This window comes from Equus quagga, chromosome 7 (assembly GCF_021613505.1).
Source record: "Equus quagga isolate Etosha38 chromosome 7, UCLA_HA_Equagga_1.0, whole genome shotgun sequence".
Classification (NCBI taxonomy): domain Eukaryota; kingdom Metazoa; phylum Chordata; class Mammalia; order Perissodactyla; family Equidae; genus Equus; species Equus quagga.
The window spans coordinates 87,282,702-87,302,538 of NC_060273.1; the positions used below are offsets into that span (position 1 = coordinate 87,282,702).

General features: G+C 34.2%; 1 protein-coding gene across 1 annotated transcript in view; it reads right to left on the bottom strand.

Annotated features, from left to right (window-relative positions):
• ADAMTS19 (ADAM metallopeptidase with thrombospondin type 1 motif 19) overlaps nucleotides 1-19,837 on the bottom strand; it is a 236,109-nt gene that overhangs the window by 148,286 nt on the left and 67,986 nt on the right. Inside the window, exon 7 of the mRNA XM_046668387.1 lies at nucleotides 14,919-14,962. Within this exon, the coding sequence (XP_046524343.1) occupies nucleotides 14,919-14,962 (44 nt within the window). The remainder of the gene's footprint in view (nucleotides 1-14,918; nucleotides 14,963-19,837) is intronic.

The following is a 19,837-nucleotide window of genomic DNA, read 5'->3' on the forward strand; positions in this document are numbered from 1 at the left end:
GCCCTGAGCTAACATCTGCCACCAATCCTCCTCTTTTTGCCGAGGAAGACTGGCCCTGAGCTAACATCTGTGCCCATCTTCCTCTATTCTATGTGGGATATCTGCCACAGCATGGCTTGACAAGCAGTGAGCCAGTCCACACCCAGGATCCAAACCAGCAAACCCCGGGCTACCTACCGAAGCAGAATGTGTGAACTTAACCAGTTCGCCATCAGGCCAGCCCCTGTGTCACTTTGTCTTTGTCTTTGTCTTTAGCTTTCAGTGTTTGATTATATCTCGGGCTGTGCACTTCTTTTGGAATTTCTTGTTTGGAGTTTACTTGGCTTCTTAAATCTGACGGTTTAAATCTTTTGCCAATTTTGAGAAGTCTTCAGTCATATTTCTTCTTTCCTTCTTTCTCCTTCTGGGACCCATGATGACTACTTATGATATTTCCTACAGAACCTTGAGACACTATGTATATTTCTTTCCCCAATATTCTTTTCTCTCTAGTGTTCAGATTAATTTCTGAGCCATCATTAAGTTCACTGACTCCTTTCTCTAAATCCAGAGAGATTTTAATTTTGTTCATTCTTTTCTTAATTCTAATATTTCCATTTGGTTTTTCTTTATATATTCTATTTATTTTCTGAGACCTTCTATCATTCCATTCATTTCAAGAATGTTTGCTCTTACTTGTTGGAACATCTTTATAATAGATATTTTAGTCCTTGTCAGATAATTCCAAAATCTGTACCATCTCTGGGTAGGCATCTGTTGAGTTTCTTTTCCCATGCAAATTGAGATTATCCTATTTTTTATAGCTGGTGTAATTTTGGATTGTATCCTGGATATTTTGAATTTATATTAAGAGACTCTCAATCTTACTTAAAGCATCCTATGAAGAATGCTGATACCTTCAAATTTTTGTAGCATAACATCACCTAGCTGGGTTCAGGATGTAAGTTCCAAACTTTCAAGGCTTCTATGGGGTTTGGTTTCATTGTCAAATTTTCAAAGACGTTTCATTGCAATTCAAATCTAGCCTATGTTTTTGTCACCCAGTGACCAGCCTGGACATAGGTGGCTCAGTAGCGTAGTAGCTCATTTCTCGAAGAAATCTGAGGGTTATATTCACACTTGCAAAGCTTAGAGGTGAGCAAAGGAGTTGATAAACCCCTTATGGGGTTACCTTCCCTAGCTCCTCCCTCTCCATTATCTCCCTGGTGCCTTCCATGTCCCTCTGGTTCTTATTTCAGTCTTGCTTGCAGAAAGTTTATGCTTTGGTTACCCTACTCTGCTGTGCACTTCTCATGATTGTGTCTGCTTCTAGGTCTAAGCAATAGGAGGATAGAGACTAAAAGTAATGAGATTCACCCCACCCTCTTGGAATAAAAGCTCCTCAGATCAGAGAGAAAGGTTCATCTCAAATTTTTATGACTCCTGTTGCTGCCACTGTTGCTGTCCCCACTGCCACTAGCATATAATCACTTGGCAGATGGGGCAGGAGAGAATGCAGACAATTCTTTTAAAGGGGGGATTTCCTCCACTCTCCCTGAATATTAGGGGACCTTTCTGATCCTTGATTCAAACTAGAAGGATTCCCTAGAGCTCTCTCTATACATATGCTAATGACCACTTCCAAGTTTGGCCCGTGTTGAGTCCAGGAGAGAGAGAGAAAAATAATAAACTCACTGCTGATTTGGTGGTACTTCAAATTCTTGTCTTCTTCCCAATCTGCATGCTACTATTTATTTTTTAAAATCCTCAAATAGCTCTTCCATTCTCCCACGTTTTATAGCTGCATTCGAGAGAGAAGAGTGGAGTGTGTTTACTCCAGCTTACCTTAAACTAGACACAGATAGTTTCTTCTCTGCAAAAAACCAGTAAGAACCAGCATCTTGTAATGTAAAGAAAATTACCTATGGAATTTTATTATTTCTACAGTGCAAATGAAGCATCTCAATAATCTCAATATTCTCTAGAGTCATTACCATTTTCCAAATACTTAAGGACTAGAATTGGGAAGACTATGACAAATACAAAACAACAACTTTGTTCCATCACTAGACTATTTAGGTATTAAAGACTCAAATCATTGCAATATCTGAAAAAGCATTTTATTCTGTATGGACTTACACAGTTTCTGCATTTTTTGCCATATAATAATTGATAATATTCTATACACTATAATAGAACTGACCTACTAAACATTTACACTAAAATAACCTAGGTTAATTAGTATTATTACATACTAATAATTAAACAAAAAGAAAAAATTATACACTATCAATTTTCTTCAACGCTCTTGCTTCAAAAAATAAATAAATGATACAAAAAAATTTTTACTGAGATCAAGGCACGGTCTTCTGATCATAATAAGATTATTAAAATTTGATGATAGATGATATCCAGATTTTTAATAAATACTAAGGCTTCTCAATACTTAAGAGACGTGCATCAGTGCATTTATGCTTGGAAGCTATGATAGCCTAACTGTGGAGAGAAAGTTGGCTCACAGGAAAAGAAAGACAAATGGGAGATTTTTTTAGTTACCTCGGCAAGAATAACAAAAGGACAGAAAAAAGGAAAAGATTTAAAAGAATGTGTAAGTAGGTTCATTTTGGTCACCACTCTGTTGTTAGCACCTCACACCTAATACGCTCTCAGGCACACAGTAGGTGCTTGAAAATATTGGAGAAAATTGAACAAATGAAAAAAATAGAGAGATAGAGAGACAGAAAAGTGAAAAGAAGATCATCTGAAATGAAGGAACCAATAAAAATCGAGGAAGAAGGCCAAATAAAGAACAGTTCATATTATCTTCTAAGTATGTTTCCAGGTCTTTCAGATATTATAATTTAGAACATGATGAAGGTTCTCACTCTTTTTATATCTAATATATCTAAGACCTAGACCATCATAATGTACTAATAGCCAATGCTCTGTGGCCATCTAGATTGAAGGAAAGCAAGGGTGAGAGAAATGGTGTGAAACCAGCATCCAATATATGCAACAAAAGTTCATACGCTGATTCCCAGTAAACTTAATTATTATTATGAGGAGATCAAGTAATGAAATATCTAAATTACAGAAATAATTGTTATACCTTAATAAGTACTTTTTAAATGTATAATTTACAAATCAGATTAATACGTAAAAGTATGTCTCAAACATACTCATTTATAATACAGTGGCCATATAGCTAGTTTGCCTGGGGCTTCTCATTTTACACTTTTGTCCAAGCATGATTATTAATTATGCCTCCTTAAACTTTTCAAACTGTCTTGTAATGAACTACAGATTATGTGATGACCTTAGCAATAGAAGAACTTCACAGATCATATGATGACCTTATCAAGTGAAGAACTTCACAGGTCTTTTTATTGTAAAGTTAGAGTCATGCCTCAGCCCAGTCTGATACCCTTGGGTTTTCTTAATTTCTTTGCTGGACGCCCAAAGATTGGTACATTTTCCTATATTCCAAACTAGTACCAACCAAATTACCTCCTTCAATTTACCTCCAGTGTTCCCCACCCCTGTCCTTTCTGCTACACAGGGCAACTGTTCAGACCCACTTCACTTTAGTGTCCTTTTTTCCATCACCAACAAGGTGGGAAAAGAAATATTAAATGCGGAGAAATTGTAAAGATTGTAGGATTGCAGTAAATTGTTGAAAAATCCTCTTAAAATCCTTTCACTGTTTTACTGTCCCATAGGTATGACAAGTGGAAATCTCTCTGATTTTCTCCCCTAACTTTTATTCCTTACAAACACATTCTTCTTTCTCACTCTGCTTTCATAGAGGGTCATGAGGTGTACTTTCATTCAAGGTGGCCTCATTTTCTTCCAGGATATAAAACCCCCAATCAATGTATAATAATACGCATCTTTTAGTCTGAGAGCGTTCGTTTTCTATTGTTGCATAACAAATTACCACAAATGTAGTGGCTTAAAGTAACACCCATTTATTTTTGCATAGTTGTATTAATTCACTGAGAAAGTAAGATTTACATAGAAAAAAGTTAACTGCATTCTTTGCCGAGTCCAAAGGATTACAAATTTGAAACTATTGAACATTAAACTAATTATGGTGTTTTGGTAGAAATAATATAGTTCTAACTCAAAGGGTATTAGAGTAGAGAGATGATCTCAGTAATTTCTTGAAGTATTTTCAGTCTGAAATTCTCTGCACTTTAGGTGCCACAATTGAAGAGAAAATGCCACAACTGCTGTTTAATGAAAATTAAGCTACTTAAAAAAATTGGCTTGACCTCTTCTTCTCACCCAATAAAAATGATTACTTCTGCTGAAATGTGGTTTGGAGAATGTATTGGTGTTTGGAAAGGGAAGTGTCTGGAGATTCTCACATGTACAGTGTCAACATAAAACGCTTATTTAAGTATGTTTTAGTCTCTGAATATGTTTCTTTTTGGCAGTTGCTTCCTAGGTGGTCTGTCTGCTTGTTTGACAATTTGCAAATACATAAAATCAGAATTATTCAGAAGTGTACAGAAGAATAAACTATCATTCCAACCTGTTGAAAGACAAGAGAAGTAAGTTTATTAATAATATTGAAGCATCTAAGTCTTAGCAGTAGAATGCAGGGAGGGTCAAAGCATCTACAGTTGGAAATCTGGTGGTAAAGCATGCACAGCCTTCTCATCAACAAGTATTAGAAAAATACTCATAGCTGGAAACTAATATTGATCAACATGTACCTTTGCCAGCTCGAATTGTCTACCAGTTTTCTATATTTTAAAGTCCTTAAAGGTTTCATGAAACACACACACACAGACACACACACACGAGTGATCACAGGCTATCAATACTGACTATCTCTTCAATAGGCCCCCTAAGATCTTTTCGAGGTCCACGAGGTCAAAACTGTCAACATTTACGTTAACGGTGCAAAAGCAATGGTAGGTAAAATTGCCTCGCACAGGTTAAGGCAGTGGCACCAAACTTCACTGGCAGTCATTTTATTTTTCACTGCCACTCACTCCCAGGAGGAGAAAACGCCAATTTTACTTTAAAATGTCCTAGATGAGGCAGTAAAACATATTAATTTTATTAAATCTGAACTTTCAAGTAAAACCATTTTTTAAATATATTGTATAACAAAAAGGAAGTATGGATAAAACATTTCTGCAGCAGACAAAAATATGAAAATATGATGTCTCTAGGAAAAGTACAATGAGATTGTTTGAGTTATGAGCTGAACTAAGTGTGCTATTCATTGAACACCGTTTTTACTGGAAAGAATGTCTGACAGACAAACATTGGTTATTCAGACTTTGGAATTTGGGTGACATTTACCCAAAAACAAACAAAGTGAACCTGCCACTCCAAGGAGACTAACTGATGGTATTTTTGGGTTTTTTTTGCCAATAATAAAATTTGAGCTTTCAACTGAAATTAGACCATTGGAAAACTTTTATCTACCACTATGAGCTTGGCAGTTTCCCAACACTTAAACACTTAAAGACTTTTCTGATGAGATTGATGGTGATATTGACAAATACAATTTTTTATATATATAGTATGGTGAAATGTGTCAACATCTAGAAGATCTAACTCAGGGAACCAATATTTTCCAATTGACCCACGAATGATGCCAAAAAGTCATGCATAGTTAAAACAACCACTTAAAGTATAAGATATATCAACAGATATTAATGCAACAGAGGATAAAAATTTATTGACATGCTTTCAGATTCCACATTGCCACAATCCGTTAACCATTCAGACACTACCACTTGTGTTTTAGTTTCAAAGAAGAATATCTACAATAATCAAAAAATATTCATCCATTTTCCAACTACATATCTCGTGAGGTCAGATTTTCTTCGTACACGTCAACCAAACTAACAAATAGCAACACCTTACATGCAAAAGCAGATATAAGATCCCAGCTGTCTTCTACAAAGCAGTATAAAGAGATTTTTGCAAAAATATAAATCAAAGTCATATCTTCTCACTATTTTTTGTTTTGAATAGTGTAGTTAATTTTTATAAAAAGCATGTTCTTTACGGTAACATTTGGTGAGTTTATTATTGTTCATATAAATGAATTAAAATGTCTGTAAAATTTCTCAGTTTCAATCTCTAATATGTTGACAACTGATAAGTATTACTTACATAAAAACGTCCTTTGGGGTCTTCAATAATTCTCAAGGGTATAAATGGATGCTAAGACCAAAAAGTTTGAGAATCACTGTCTTACGGCTTATAGCCAATTTAAGCATCTACAGAACAGCTTCTAAAACTATCTTTAAAAAATTTGTGGGAGTCATATAACTGTAACACCAATTCTCCAATCAGTGCCACAGCACTGACGTTGAGAAATTGGACTGAATGTTGAGAAAGTGGACTGGATGACCGAGTGCAGCCATAGCATGTACAAAAATATATACAATAATGCTTTAAAATTTTTCCTTGAATGTCCACTTCTAGCAGCAGGATAATTCTATTTGCAGACCCATACATACAAATACTGGAACAAAAATAAAAATCCTCTTAAACACAAGTTTGAGTATACAAGTAAGGGAAATTCTCCATGGGCCTAAAGAAAAAAAGGGAGAATGCAGAGTTCTGAGCTGGCACTGTTGTGCTGGCCACCTACGGACATTTGCCAAACTCAAATCCAAAGGCATTCAGCGTTAGCCACCACACTGAGTCAAAGACAGTGCCTTGAGAGACTCAAGGTAAGGCCTTGCAACTGAAACTTCTACATAAAGCTACCACTATATACAGTGAGGGGGAGGGAATACCATCTCCCTCTCCCTCAACACAATCTGCTAAACCCAGTGAAAGGCTAGATTAGAAAAACAAACTGCTTTCTGGCACAAAAAATGGCATAAAAATTTGACTACTTTGACCCACACTCTGCTTAAAAAAACAAACAAACAAACAAATAAAGACCCACAAAGCCTCCTCTGAGAATATTCATACAGTTGGGATATCTAATTTACATTGCATGCATGATCTAAGGAATACTAACCCAAGAAATTAACTTAAATATCCCTAAGGTACTTGTGACTAAAATTTCCATCTTGAGAGAGGCACCCTCTTTTCCCGGCTACATAGGATTCTCATAGATTAAAAAAAAGAAAGAAAGGAGAGCATAAATACCAAATTATATAACCTATGAGTGACAAATCACCATGAACAGGATTCAGCAAAATCAACAAAGAAAACTAGAACCACAAGAACTTCAATAATAGAATTATTAGTTAGTGACGGTTGAAAAAGTACACTTTAAATGATTTACACCTTAAAGAAAAGATTGAAAACATGAGGAAGGCTCAATATATTATCAAAACACCCTAGTAGATTCAGAAAAAAATCAAAAGGAATGTCTAGAAATAAAAGTTACTGAAATGTAAAAATCCTTGACGAATAAGTTAAACAGACTAAATAGCCTACTAAGAAAACAGAAAATTAGTGTAAACTGAGAAATATAGCTGAAAAAGTTATCTGGAGCACAGCATAGAAAGACAGAGATGGATACGAAGAAAGAATAAGAGAGATGGAAATCAGAATAAGAAGCTGAATTATTTGGATTCTATACTCACTTAAAATACCTTTCAAAATGAGGGTGAAATTAAAACATTTTCAGACTAACAAAAACTTACAGATTTTCCACGAGCAGATCTTTACGAAAGGAAATTCTAATAAACAGCACTTCAGTTATCAAGAAAGTACGATCAGAAGAAAGATCTGGGCTTTAAGAAAGAATGAAGAACTAATAAAAGCATAAATATGTGGATAAACCTAATAAAGTACTGACTGTAGAAAACCATAACAACACCTTGTGGGCTTTAAAAATGGAAAGAAAATTTTAAAAATAATAACAGCGGACAATCAGGGCAGGGTATATGAAGTGTTCTAAGGATCATGTATTCCTGTATTCTGTGCATTAACTTTAGACTTAGACTGTGTACATATGTTTAAATTTCTAGGGTAAATGTGTTTTCTCAGGCTCAATTGCTGAGTTCTCATCCTCTAACTGAAAGTGAAATGTTGAAATTCTTTATAGCTTGAGGTTTTATGCCATATCATCTTTACAATCTCCTACCAGGTGATATTTTCCAGTTATACACCACACCTACGCTATGGTTTCTTTTTTTCTTTTTTTGAGGAAGATTAGCCCTGAGCTAACTGCTGCCAATCCTCCTCTTTTCGCTGAGGAAGACTAGCCCTGAGCTAACATCCATGCCCATCTTCCTCTACTTTTTATTTGTGTAACGCCTACCACGGCATGGCATGCCAAGCAGTGCCATGTCTGCACCCGGGATCCGAACCAGTGAACCCCGGGCCTCCAAAGCGGACGGAACGTGTGCACTTAACCACTGCACCACCGGGCCAGCCCCTACTATGGTTTCTTGATTTATCAAATATTGATCAATTAATTTACTCTTGCTTGATGACTATTAATGTTCTATTATGTCTTTAGTGCACATAGGATTCCCTCAGATATATGCCTAAGAATGGAATTCATGATCACAGCTTATACATATGCTAGTTTTAGTAGACTGCCAGAAGTTTTCTAAAGTGGTTATACCAATTTACATTCTTTCCTGAAGTGTAAAAGTGTTTCCATAAATTCACATTCTTCCCCTCACTTGATAACGTCAGACTTTTAATTTGATCAATCTCATTGGTAGAAAGTTCCTTGCGATCTGAACATACATTTCCCTAATTGCTAATGAGGTTGACATCTTTCATTTTTTTTCTGTAAGTCACTCCTGATGTATTCTCTTCTAAAAATAGCTGTTAGAATCTTTTGCTCTATTTGGCACGTCTACTTGCTTGTTTGTTTCTTACTCACTAATTTATAGAAGCTGTTTTCATACTCTGAGTTCTAATACTTTGTTGGTTACATGTGTTACAAATACTATACATCACTAATTCCAAGATTCACATTATTTCACATTGTGATATGTCTTAAAATCGATAGTGTCTTACAATTAGAATTTACCACATTGTTTTTTTTTTCTCTTTTGTGGTACATTAAAAAAAGGTACATCTTAAATCAATGACAATGAAGACACCGGAAAATTCATGAAATATAGTATCTTCTCCCTGATGGAAGCTTGGGTTTTTTTCCCTCTGTCACTAAGATATCTTTTGATACACAAAAATTTTAAATATTAATATAGTTGAATTCATCAAGAATTTCCTCTATGAATTAAATTTTTGTGTCCTTTTTGAGAAATCTGTCTCTACTTAAAAAATATAAAATTATTTTTCTTTATTTTCTTTTCTAAATTTTAAAAAAATTAAACCATGTGATTCACTTCCACTTTTATCCACGTGAATAATCAATTGTCTTAACATCATGTGCCCCTTCTCCTAGTGTTTTGTCTTATATATCAATTTCCCAAATATGTGCAACTGCATTGTCCTATTTATTATATATACTATATCTTGATATCTGAGAGAACACATTCCCCCTCCATATTTCTTCACTAGTGTCTTGGTAATTCTTAGGCCTATGCTCCTCCATATAACATTTAGAATCAGCAAGTTCATTTTCCTCCAAAACTCCAGTTATAATTTTTACAGAAATACGTTGCATCAATAGATCAATTTGAGGGAAATGGACATTTGCATCATCTCTAGTCTTTTAAACCATGAGTATGGTTTATCTTTTCATTGAGTTATGTCTATATTGAATTGAAAGATAACTCTATAATTTTCTCCATATGTCTTATTTATTAGGTCTATTTCAAAGAACTTTGTCTTTCCATATATTAAATATAATTTTTGAATTAAATGTCTCACTGTCTACTGCAGGTATATAAAATGCATCTGGTTATTGAATATTGATTTGCTATTGATATTGATTTACTATTGATTATCATAATATTGACAATATTGATTTGATAGTAGAATCCTGTACTTGTTTCTGATTTTAAAAGGAATGTGTTTAACACTTCACTCTTTTAAAAGAGGTATTTATGTATTTTTTTGTAAATACCTTTAACTGGGTTAATAAAGTTCCTACTTTGCCCTATTTTGCCAAGAGTTTTTATCATGAATATGTTTCCAATTTTATGAAAGATACTTTCTTTATCCATTGTGATGATCATATGGTTTTTATCTTTAATTGGATTACATAGTTACATTTTAAGATTTTCTAATGTTAAACTATCCTTGCATTTCTGGAATAAATCTTGAATAAAATAACCTTACTTAGTTATTTAAAAAATACACTGTGAGATAATATCTGCCAATATATGGTTTAGAATTCTTTCATTCCTTTGCTGAGTGAGAATAGCTTATTATTTTTCTTTCTTACACTGTCCTCTTTAGGATTTGGTAAGAAATTTATATGGTTTTAATTCATCCTTTTCTTTGTTCTAAAATTGTTTGTTTAATAGTGGAATGATCTGTTCTTTGGCATTTTAGTAGAAATCATCTGTAAAATCATCAGGGCTTGGTATTTCCTTGGAAATATTTTAAAGAATTGATTTGATTTCTTTCATAGTTAACAGACGATATAGACTATTTTTTTGGTCTAGTCTCTCAGCCAGAAATGGTCAATTATAATTAATTGTGTTTGTTAGTAAGCCCCAGTTTTTTGCTCTTTATGTACATTTATATATCATGGTGCTAATGTCTATTTTTTATCTAATCTCAAACTCTTCACTAGTTCTTAAACTCACTATAGAGCCAGAATTGTCGACCCCACTGCATAAAGATTGGAGAGCACCATGTTTCTTTATTCCTTCTCTATAAGTGATGGGGCAGGGTCATTATTTATTAGAACGTGTATTGTTTTCCTATGGCTGTTGTAACAAATCATCACAAATTTAGTGGCTTAAAACACCTGAATTTATTATCTTACAATTCTCTATGTTGCTTCTTCCAGGTTTTAGAGACCACTCATGTTTCTTTACTTGGGTTGCCCTTCCTCCACCTTCAAAACCAGTAACGACAAATCAAAGCCTTCTCATATCACATCTCTCTGTGCCTTTCTTCAGTAATCATGTCTCCCTCTGACTCTGAACTCTTCTGCTTCCCTTTTCTACTTTTAAGGACCCTTGTGATCACACTGGGTATACCAGGATAGCCCAGGATAACCCTCCTATTTTAAGGTCAGTTGATTGGTAGCCTGACTTCTACCTGCAACCTTAATTTCCCGTTGCCATGTAACCTAACATACTCCCGGGTTCCAGGGATTAGGACATGGACCTCTCTGAGGACCATGATTCCATCTGCCACAGAAAGTGAGGCAACTTCACTAGCAATACCAGGACATAAATAGCTGCCACTCACAGCCGGTATTATACTTTATTTCTCCCGAAATTTAAGGATACCATTATAGTTCATCCAACCTAAGATTTAAAAAACTTTGAATTAAACTATGGCATAATTCTAAGAAGCCACTGGTTGCAACAGAAATCTCAATTTTAAGGATGTTAAAAAGTGAACACACATATATCTTAGAACTGATATTTTGTTGATTAAAACTTTTAATAGCATTTTCTTCCCTCTAGTATTTAAATACCTACCTAACAACCTACCAAACCAGCTACCTAACTAAAACAACAGGAAAACGTGTGACCCAGGGGGTAGTAATGCAACTTTTACCTCTAACCCTCTAACTAGCTTTTCAAATATATGCTTAATAAATAAGTGCAACTTATCAACTGAAGTATTTATTTAAATTATCCCATAACATTGATACAGCCCATCTCGCTTAAAATGTATATATCTTTCGCATTAGCAAAGAAGCAAAATATCCTATTGTTTCAAAGTTAAAATGCTGGTAAATGAAAGTTATTTCCAAGTTTATATTTGTCATTTCTTTATATTTTTTTTAATTTACATGATTTTATGCTATGACTTTATTCAAAGATATATTTCTCACCTGCAGTTTTCTAGTTGTATTGTCCTCTATTACATGAATGTATTATGTTTTAAAAGAGGGCCGACTCTCAAAATAGTAAGAATATTTGAGGCAGAGGCCAGCCCCACCATTTACTAACAGTGATGCTGGGCAAACAGGTAGCTTCAATGCAGGGAGTAAGAGGATGTGATAGAAACTAGGGCATATTGACTGCCAATTAAAAATTAGTTGTCTTTGCAAGTGTCACAGTTCCACAATATTCTGTGAGGTCAATAATGTAACCTGTGCTCATATTCACATTAACATAAGTAATATACAGGAGAGCTCTGATTTAAATGTAGATGTCTGAATTGAAAATCCATGGTATATTCTATTTCAGAGTTTTCTTCATCCATAAAATAATAGTAGTAATAATAATAATAATAATAATAATAATAATAATAATAAAACTAGGGAGTTCAGATTTTGAGGGAATTAAATGAGATAATGTCCACGAAAGTGTCACTTAAATTACAAGGCATGGCCTAAGTCTTACCATTGTTTTTAAAATAAAGCATTCTTTTCCATTTATAATTCAAGTTAATAATATAAATTCAAAGCTTTTAACTGCTGTTTTTTCCCTTACAGTATACTCAGGAGACTAGGGGAAATTGTCATGTTAAAGTTATCATTCAGGCCCATATTATTCAAACTAATACATCCACTTCTTTCCTTTCTCCTTCTACTCTTTCAGTATTTGTGTTACAGTATGAAAGCCCAAAGTGAAATGGGCTGACTTCACATCAGCAATAGATAAAAGAGGAAAGAAGGTATACACTGACTTAAGAAAACCATCCGACAAAATACAATCGATACTATTCCAATAGGAGATTTTAAAATGTTTGATGTCAGATTCATCCAAAGCCTGGTTTCCTTAGTGATTACTGCCATCAGGGTTGCATCCTTCATTGTTTAGAGCCAGTGGGGACATATATGAACAACATTCAACCATGAAAAATGTTCCTTTCCTCAGCTTCATGAGGTGAACATAAGTGACAGGTCACATGTCCCAACCAGGGCAGTGCCATGTGCTGACTGTTACGGCCTCAGATCCTGAAATGAGCCCCTTGATGGGTCTAATTATGACCCGTCCCTGGAGAAGTATCCCTTCCTACATGGCACTGCGGCTGCACAGTGGTAGAGGCGTGGATGAGGATGATGGAGTGGCAACCGCAGCACCTATTTCTCACAGATGTCTATGTAAATCTTATCAAGGCATATGTCTCTAGGAACAGGCATGGTTAGTGTGAGAAAAGGTTTTTTGTTGAGGGGTGGAGATTGGGGTGAAGAGACTCTAAATTGTTATAGGTTTTCATTTTATCTGTTTTGAAAAAATTTTTCAGACTTCTACTCTGCTCAAGACTAAATAGGAAAAAGAGTCTTGTCTCACCTTTGGGCTGGGAAAAAGAATTGCCACAAGATACAGAGGGGAGAATTAGGATTTAGTGATGCCAGAGCTGTCCCTGAGAATCAAAGCACTCAGAAATACAGGGAGATCACAGGAAGAGCACTGGACTTTCCACATTCTGGCTATATTTAAAACCAATTTTTATCAAACTCTTCATGGATTCGACAAGTAGAGCTGGGGAATAATAACTCCACTCTGCTGCTTAACCATACATATGCTGACAGTCCAAAGACACCAACGTACTTCATTATTCAAATGTACTTTAAACCGGAATATGTTTTACAGACAATACCTATGGTGAATATGCATGCTTTTTCAATTAGCAGATTTAGCAAGATGTGAAACAGAGTCATAATCAAATCATAAATTGGTTTTCCACACATTAGTGCTTGTTTCCTCAGTCCATGTGTCCATGATATAAAGAGGGAGTTAGCATGCGTAATTATGGAAGAGACTGCCCAAGTTGCTGATTTCTCTCAGATGCTCAATGAGGCAAGAACTTGATCTGTCTATATTAAAGAAGCCTTTAGGGGCAACCTAATTGTTGAAGTGGAGGAAAAGGTAACTATTTTGAGACAAGCTTTATTGGTAATCAAAAGCTTCCATGGTTAGGTTGATTAAAACTATATATCAAGATGTAATTTCTGGAGATTTCAGGCAAGAAAAGGAGAAGAAAACTGCAGGCGGAGGTTATGAGAACTTAAGTTAATGGAATCAGTTAGAATTATTTTTTTAAAATAACCACAACCCTTTATTGTTTTTATCCCTTTTTTTCCTCCTCTTGCAAAGAATAAATGACACTTCAAAGATGGTTAAGTTAAAATACTTACCATCCTATAGAAATGAACCCTACATGGTATATCAAAACCATATTATGACTCTTAAATATACATTACCAATAATATTCTATTATATATAGCTACATGACTTAAAACTATATATATATGTTTATATATAGTTATATAGTTTATATATAGTTTATATCTACATACAGTTACATAGATATTTTTATATATATATATTTGGATAGGTAAATTTATACAGATGAATTTATATTAGCATATATGTGGACATTTTTTGGAAATTAAAAACTCTAGTTTCATAGATTCTATTCACTATATGGCTATCTTTTAGGGATTTTAGATATCCAGGACAAACTATAGAAAATTTGGTACTTTGTATACAGAAAATCCCCACGAGCTGGGCAAAACAGATGGACTTTCTTTGGCATAGTCTGCAAAGAGCTTCAAGTACATATAACTCAAAAACAAATTTGTTAGCCTGAAAACGGTCAATCATATTGTCATTAATATATATTGTTTTGGTTTAGTACTAATAATAGAATTTTATTGAACCCATGTGTATATCTCTGAAAAAAATAACAAGAACACATGATATTCTTACAGCATTGTTTAAAATTTTCTCCTATAGTGTATACATGTCTTAAAGTTGTTTTATTAATAACTGAAGCAATGACAAATGATTAAACATATGGGTGGAAAATATATACGTCTGACATTCTAAAAATATTCTGTTAAAATTAGCAGTCTCAAATAATTCTCTACATTTAAACAAATTATGTGTTCAAGGTCCCCAGAAATCAAAAGCGTAAAAATTTTTATATCCACTTACCAACAGTATCACATGGTTCATCTTTGTGTACACAGAAATCTTTCCTAGAAAGAAAAATAGAAAATTGAAGTAAAGATAAACTTCCCACAAACATTAGAGGTTATGTGACTCATTTTCAATAGTTATATGAATAACTGAACCACACCTTTTATCTCTAAGAATTTAATTCAAACTAAGAATAAGATTTATCTTTAATTCTAAGAAAATGTGAGATTAAATTTTTATGATACATTTTTACCTGATATAATCCTGAAACATGTTGTCCTATTTCAGAAGACAATATTTCAAAAATAAAATTCCACCTTGTTTTGAATTTTACAGAATTTCATTTTTTTATTACAAAAAAAAAATATATATATATCTGGTGTTGGAACATGGCTTTCCATTTTAAAAATATTATAGGATCTCTACTTCACACAACACAAAAATAATTACCAGATTTAATATTTAAATGTAAAAAATACAATTTAAAACAGAATCACATTTTATCCCAATTAAAACTTTCAAGGTTGTTTAGTTTTCCCTGTAGGATCTTGACACGGGGAAGGTTTGGCAGGGATGTGCCAACGGAAGGCACCTGATATGTTTGGGGTGTGGGGAAGAAGGCATCTGCCAGAATCACATTTTATATCATAAGATCGACAAATCTTTAAGACTGATAATAATCATTTTAATAAGGGCATGAGGAAACTAGTATTTTTACATTGGTGAGATCTAACCAAGAATAATACTCTATAATTTGCTCTTTATTTGACTACTATACCTTGGAGAGCATTCCCTAACCAGTTATGAGCTTTGGAGGGAAAACACAAAATTTTCTTTTTTTTTTTTTTTTGTTGTTGAGGAATAATGGCGCGGAGCTACCATCTGTTTCCAATCCTCCTCTTTCTGCTTGAGGAAGATTATCCCTGAGCTAACATCTGTGCTAATCATCCTCTATTTTATATGTGGGACACCACCACAGCATGGCTCAATGAGTAGTGTGTGGGTCCACACCCAGGATCCAAATCCATGAACCCCAGGCCAAAGAGCAGAAGCAGAGCATGCGAACTTAACTACTATGCCACCAGACTGGCCCCCAAAATTTTTATACATCTTTTACTAGCTATGTGACCTTAGCCTCCCTCAGATAACTCAGGATAATCTCTTAGTCTCAAAATTCTTAACATAAGCACATCTGCAAAGTCCCTGTTGACATATAAGATAACATAGTCATATGTTCTGTGGATTAGAACATGGACATTATTCTGCCTATCACATTCACTTAAAATGTCTAAAGTTAAAAACTATCTTCAGTCTCTTCTTGAAAAGGTAAGAACATCAAACCTTTTAATCCAATCTCTTCCTTCAATTTTATGTGTAATTTTTACCTGACATTATAATTCTACTGCAATTTTTAAAATCTCAAGTTAGACAGTTTTCTCTAAACCATCAGTGCCTATTTGGATTTGCCTATCTATTTAGCAATTTCTTTTTTTTTTTCTTTTTGAGGAAGATTAGCCCTGAGCTAACTACTGCCAGTCCTCCTCTTTTTTTGCTGAGGAAGCCTCGCCCTGAGCTAACATCCATGCCCATCTTCCTCTATTTTATATGTGGGACACCTACCACAGAATGGCATGCCAAGCAGCGCCATGTCTGCACCTGGGATCCAAACCGGTGAACCCCAGGCCGCCGAGAAGCGGAACGTGCACACATAACCACTGAACCACCAGGCTGGCCCCATATTTAGCAATTTCTTTTTCCTAGTAATGTTTTATATCTTTACTTTCTAGAGAGCTCATTATTCTTTCTTTCAGTATATTCTTCAGTATCTCCTTAGTTTGCATTTATTTATAATGGAACAGTAGCTGAGTGTAGAATTTTAGGTTGGCTTTATTTGCCCTCAGCACAGTGAAGATATTATTTCATTTTACTCTAGTATTCACAAACATAAATTAGAAGTCTACAATTACCTTGCTTTTCTTTCATGCATTTGGTTTCCGGTAAATTTTTTTAATTGAAATCTAATGGACATATAACAGTTTCTGGTCAGTTTTAAGATTTCTTTTTGTTTTTGCAGTTCTGTGGTCCAAGAAAGATGTGTCTAGGCACTGATTTTGTTCTTATTTCTCTTCTTTGGTACTCGTATGTTTTTCAACTTGAAGATCCATGAACACATAAAAATTCTTCCCATTTATCTCTCACATTCTCTCTAGTCTCTTCTCCTAGAACTTCTTTAGTTGTGTGTTAGTTCTTCTCATTCTGATGTCTGTAACTGTCATGCATACTTCTCTATTTCCATCTCTTAACCAGTCTATGCAGCCTTCTGGGAGAATGCCTCAGATCTATCATCCAATCCAATAGTGCTCTCTTCAGCTGCATCTAATCTGCCCTTCAACTCAGAAACTGAGATTTTAAGTATAAGTACCATATTTCTTTTATAGATGTTTTATTTTCCTCATTTGTCAAATCAACTGTTCTTTTTTCCACAACATCTTATTCTCGTATTTTAAATTTTTTGTTTTAAGTCATGCAAACCTACTTTTTATAATGTCTGTCAGTTTTTTAAATTATTCTTTATTGTGACTCTTGACTCTTACAATGAAAGATGTTGTCATCTTGTGTTTTGGAATATTCTATTGTGAACTCATTCAGCTGTACTTTATTTGTGGTTGCCTTGTGTGGTCTAAGTTGAAAGAGGGCCCCTTTAAAGCAGTCTTGCACATGCTTTCACTAGTGTTTCAATGTCAGAATCACATTTGTGGTAATGAATATCCAGAGGAACTGATTTTTCCTAACCTGGGGTCATGGCTGAGACAGAATGCTTCCTGCTGCCAACTTGTGCTTGTTTGCAGAGCTTTTACCAGAAAATACTTTTATTAAGGGTGTAGGCATCTAAGGGTTCTGGCTGCATGTAATCATTTCAGTTCCATGTTCCCACTTTGCACAACCTCAAAGTCTTTTCTGTAAGTGGGAGTTAAAACCCAAAACCCAAATTTTTAAGTCCAACAGACTCTCCCCAGGACAGCTATCACATCACCTCAGAAGATTACTACACTTTTTGCTGGAGCCTTTATTGTTTTTGGCTTATCTGTGCTTGTACAAGGATGTTTATTATATTTTATCTATAATTTATAGATGTCAATAATGGGAAAATTTTCTGATTATCTAGTCAGCCAGATTGTCACATGACTTAAAGAAGTGAACACAGTCTGTGACCTACCATATAGTAATTAAGCATAGTGAAGCATATATTTTTTATTGTTAACATTAGATCTTCATATATACAGAAAGAAGCCACATAGGCCTTATTCTATTATTACATTTTATATCATGCAGCTACTTTTACCAACTCTTTAAAAAGACTGCATAACTGCCTCAATAAGATGTTCACATTGACTTCAATTGATATTTAATATTTTTTCAAAGATATCTTTCTACAACGAGGAATCATCTTAGTTACAAATTATTGTAAAAATTAGTGATTGCTACAACATTGTCATTTTTATTCCATAAAGTTGGAGACAGAAAAGAAATAATGTGGATAGGCATGGGTATGAATGAACTAGGGAACAAAGTATTTTAATATCAACAATTAATTATTATAATTTTTTACTATTCCTCCTGGTAAATTTCCTACAGAGATTATTTCTATGAAACAGATAGAGAATCAACTCTTGATTACTAGAGTAATGGGGAGAAGGATAGACTCCGGATAAATAAAATAAAACATAACCTTAAATAATATATTTTCAACATAAGACTCAAATGGACTTAATATAAATTTAATTCATTTCAATCACATCCAATATTTAGAAATAAATTTACCATTCTGCAGTTATAAACAACAAAAATAATAAAAGTATGATAGTTTATCACATGAATTGCTTCATAAAAAAATCACTTGAAGATTTATTACTCCTGTGGGTCTCAGCTGAGAACACTTCTACAATATTTCACAGGAACTTAAGGAAGACAGAGACTCAGACCCTTGTGCACATTATTTCTTTTCCCTTCCTTTCCTCACTTAATTAACTCCACCCTTACATATTTGGCTTCGGTTTATTTTAGGGGCCATGCTTTCTCTCGCCTGTGCCTTTATAATGCATGTCAGACATATCTTTGCTCTAGAAAAGACCTATTGCAGAGACCTCTCGTCTGACTGGTAAGGGAGTGGGTCATTCCCAAAACACAATAAACACAACGTAGTGTTATGATGTGCTAGCTACTGATTGCTGTGTATTTCCAAACAATAGGAACAGTATAGCATGTTCTCACTAACTTGTAAAAATTTTAATGCTTTTCCTCAAATATCTATTACACTTTATTCTGGTAAATCTATAAACTACTTAAGCCATCCTGGATAACTGAAAGTTGGCTGTTATCACTTAATACATTAATCTTCACTCTACACAAAAAATTTTCTTTTATATAGAGAAGATATAATCCTATAATATTGCTTGCATATGCGTAAAAAGTCTACTGTTCCAACTGAATATATGTTGCAAAGTACCTTCATTTTTGCTAATTACTTAAAAGTAAATAGCAGAGAAAAACATTTTAATGAACTGAATAATTACACTGTCCATCAGCACTGAGGGTTTTAATATTTATTTCTTTTGATGTAAAATATGATCTCTCTGAAAATACATGCCAAAATTAGAAAGAACTCTAGATAAAGGAGAGAAGATATACTTTTCTCTCATAAAAGGTAACCACTCAAGCTACCCTACCCATAAACCTTTTTTCAGTTAAACTAGTGGTTTAACTTTATCCTTCAATATTCAAGATACAAAACTGAAAATGTTATAAATCTGAGCAAAACAAGACTGACCTTAATTGGACCACTTATTCTCAGGATTATAATAAAAGGTTTTTCAAGCACTGAGTGGTCATTTGACAGCCACCGAGATGAACACTAACCATCCCCACCCCCCCAG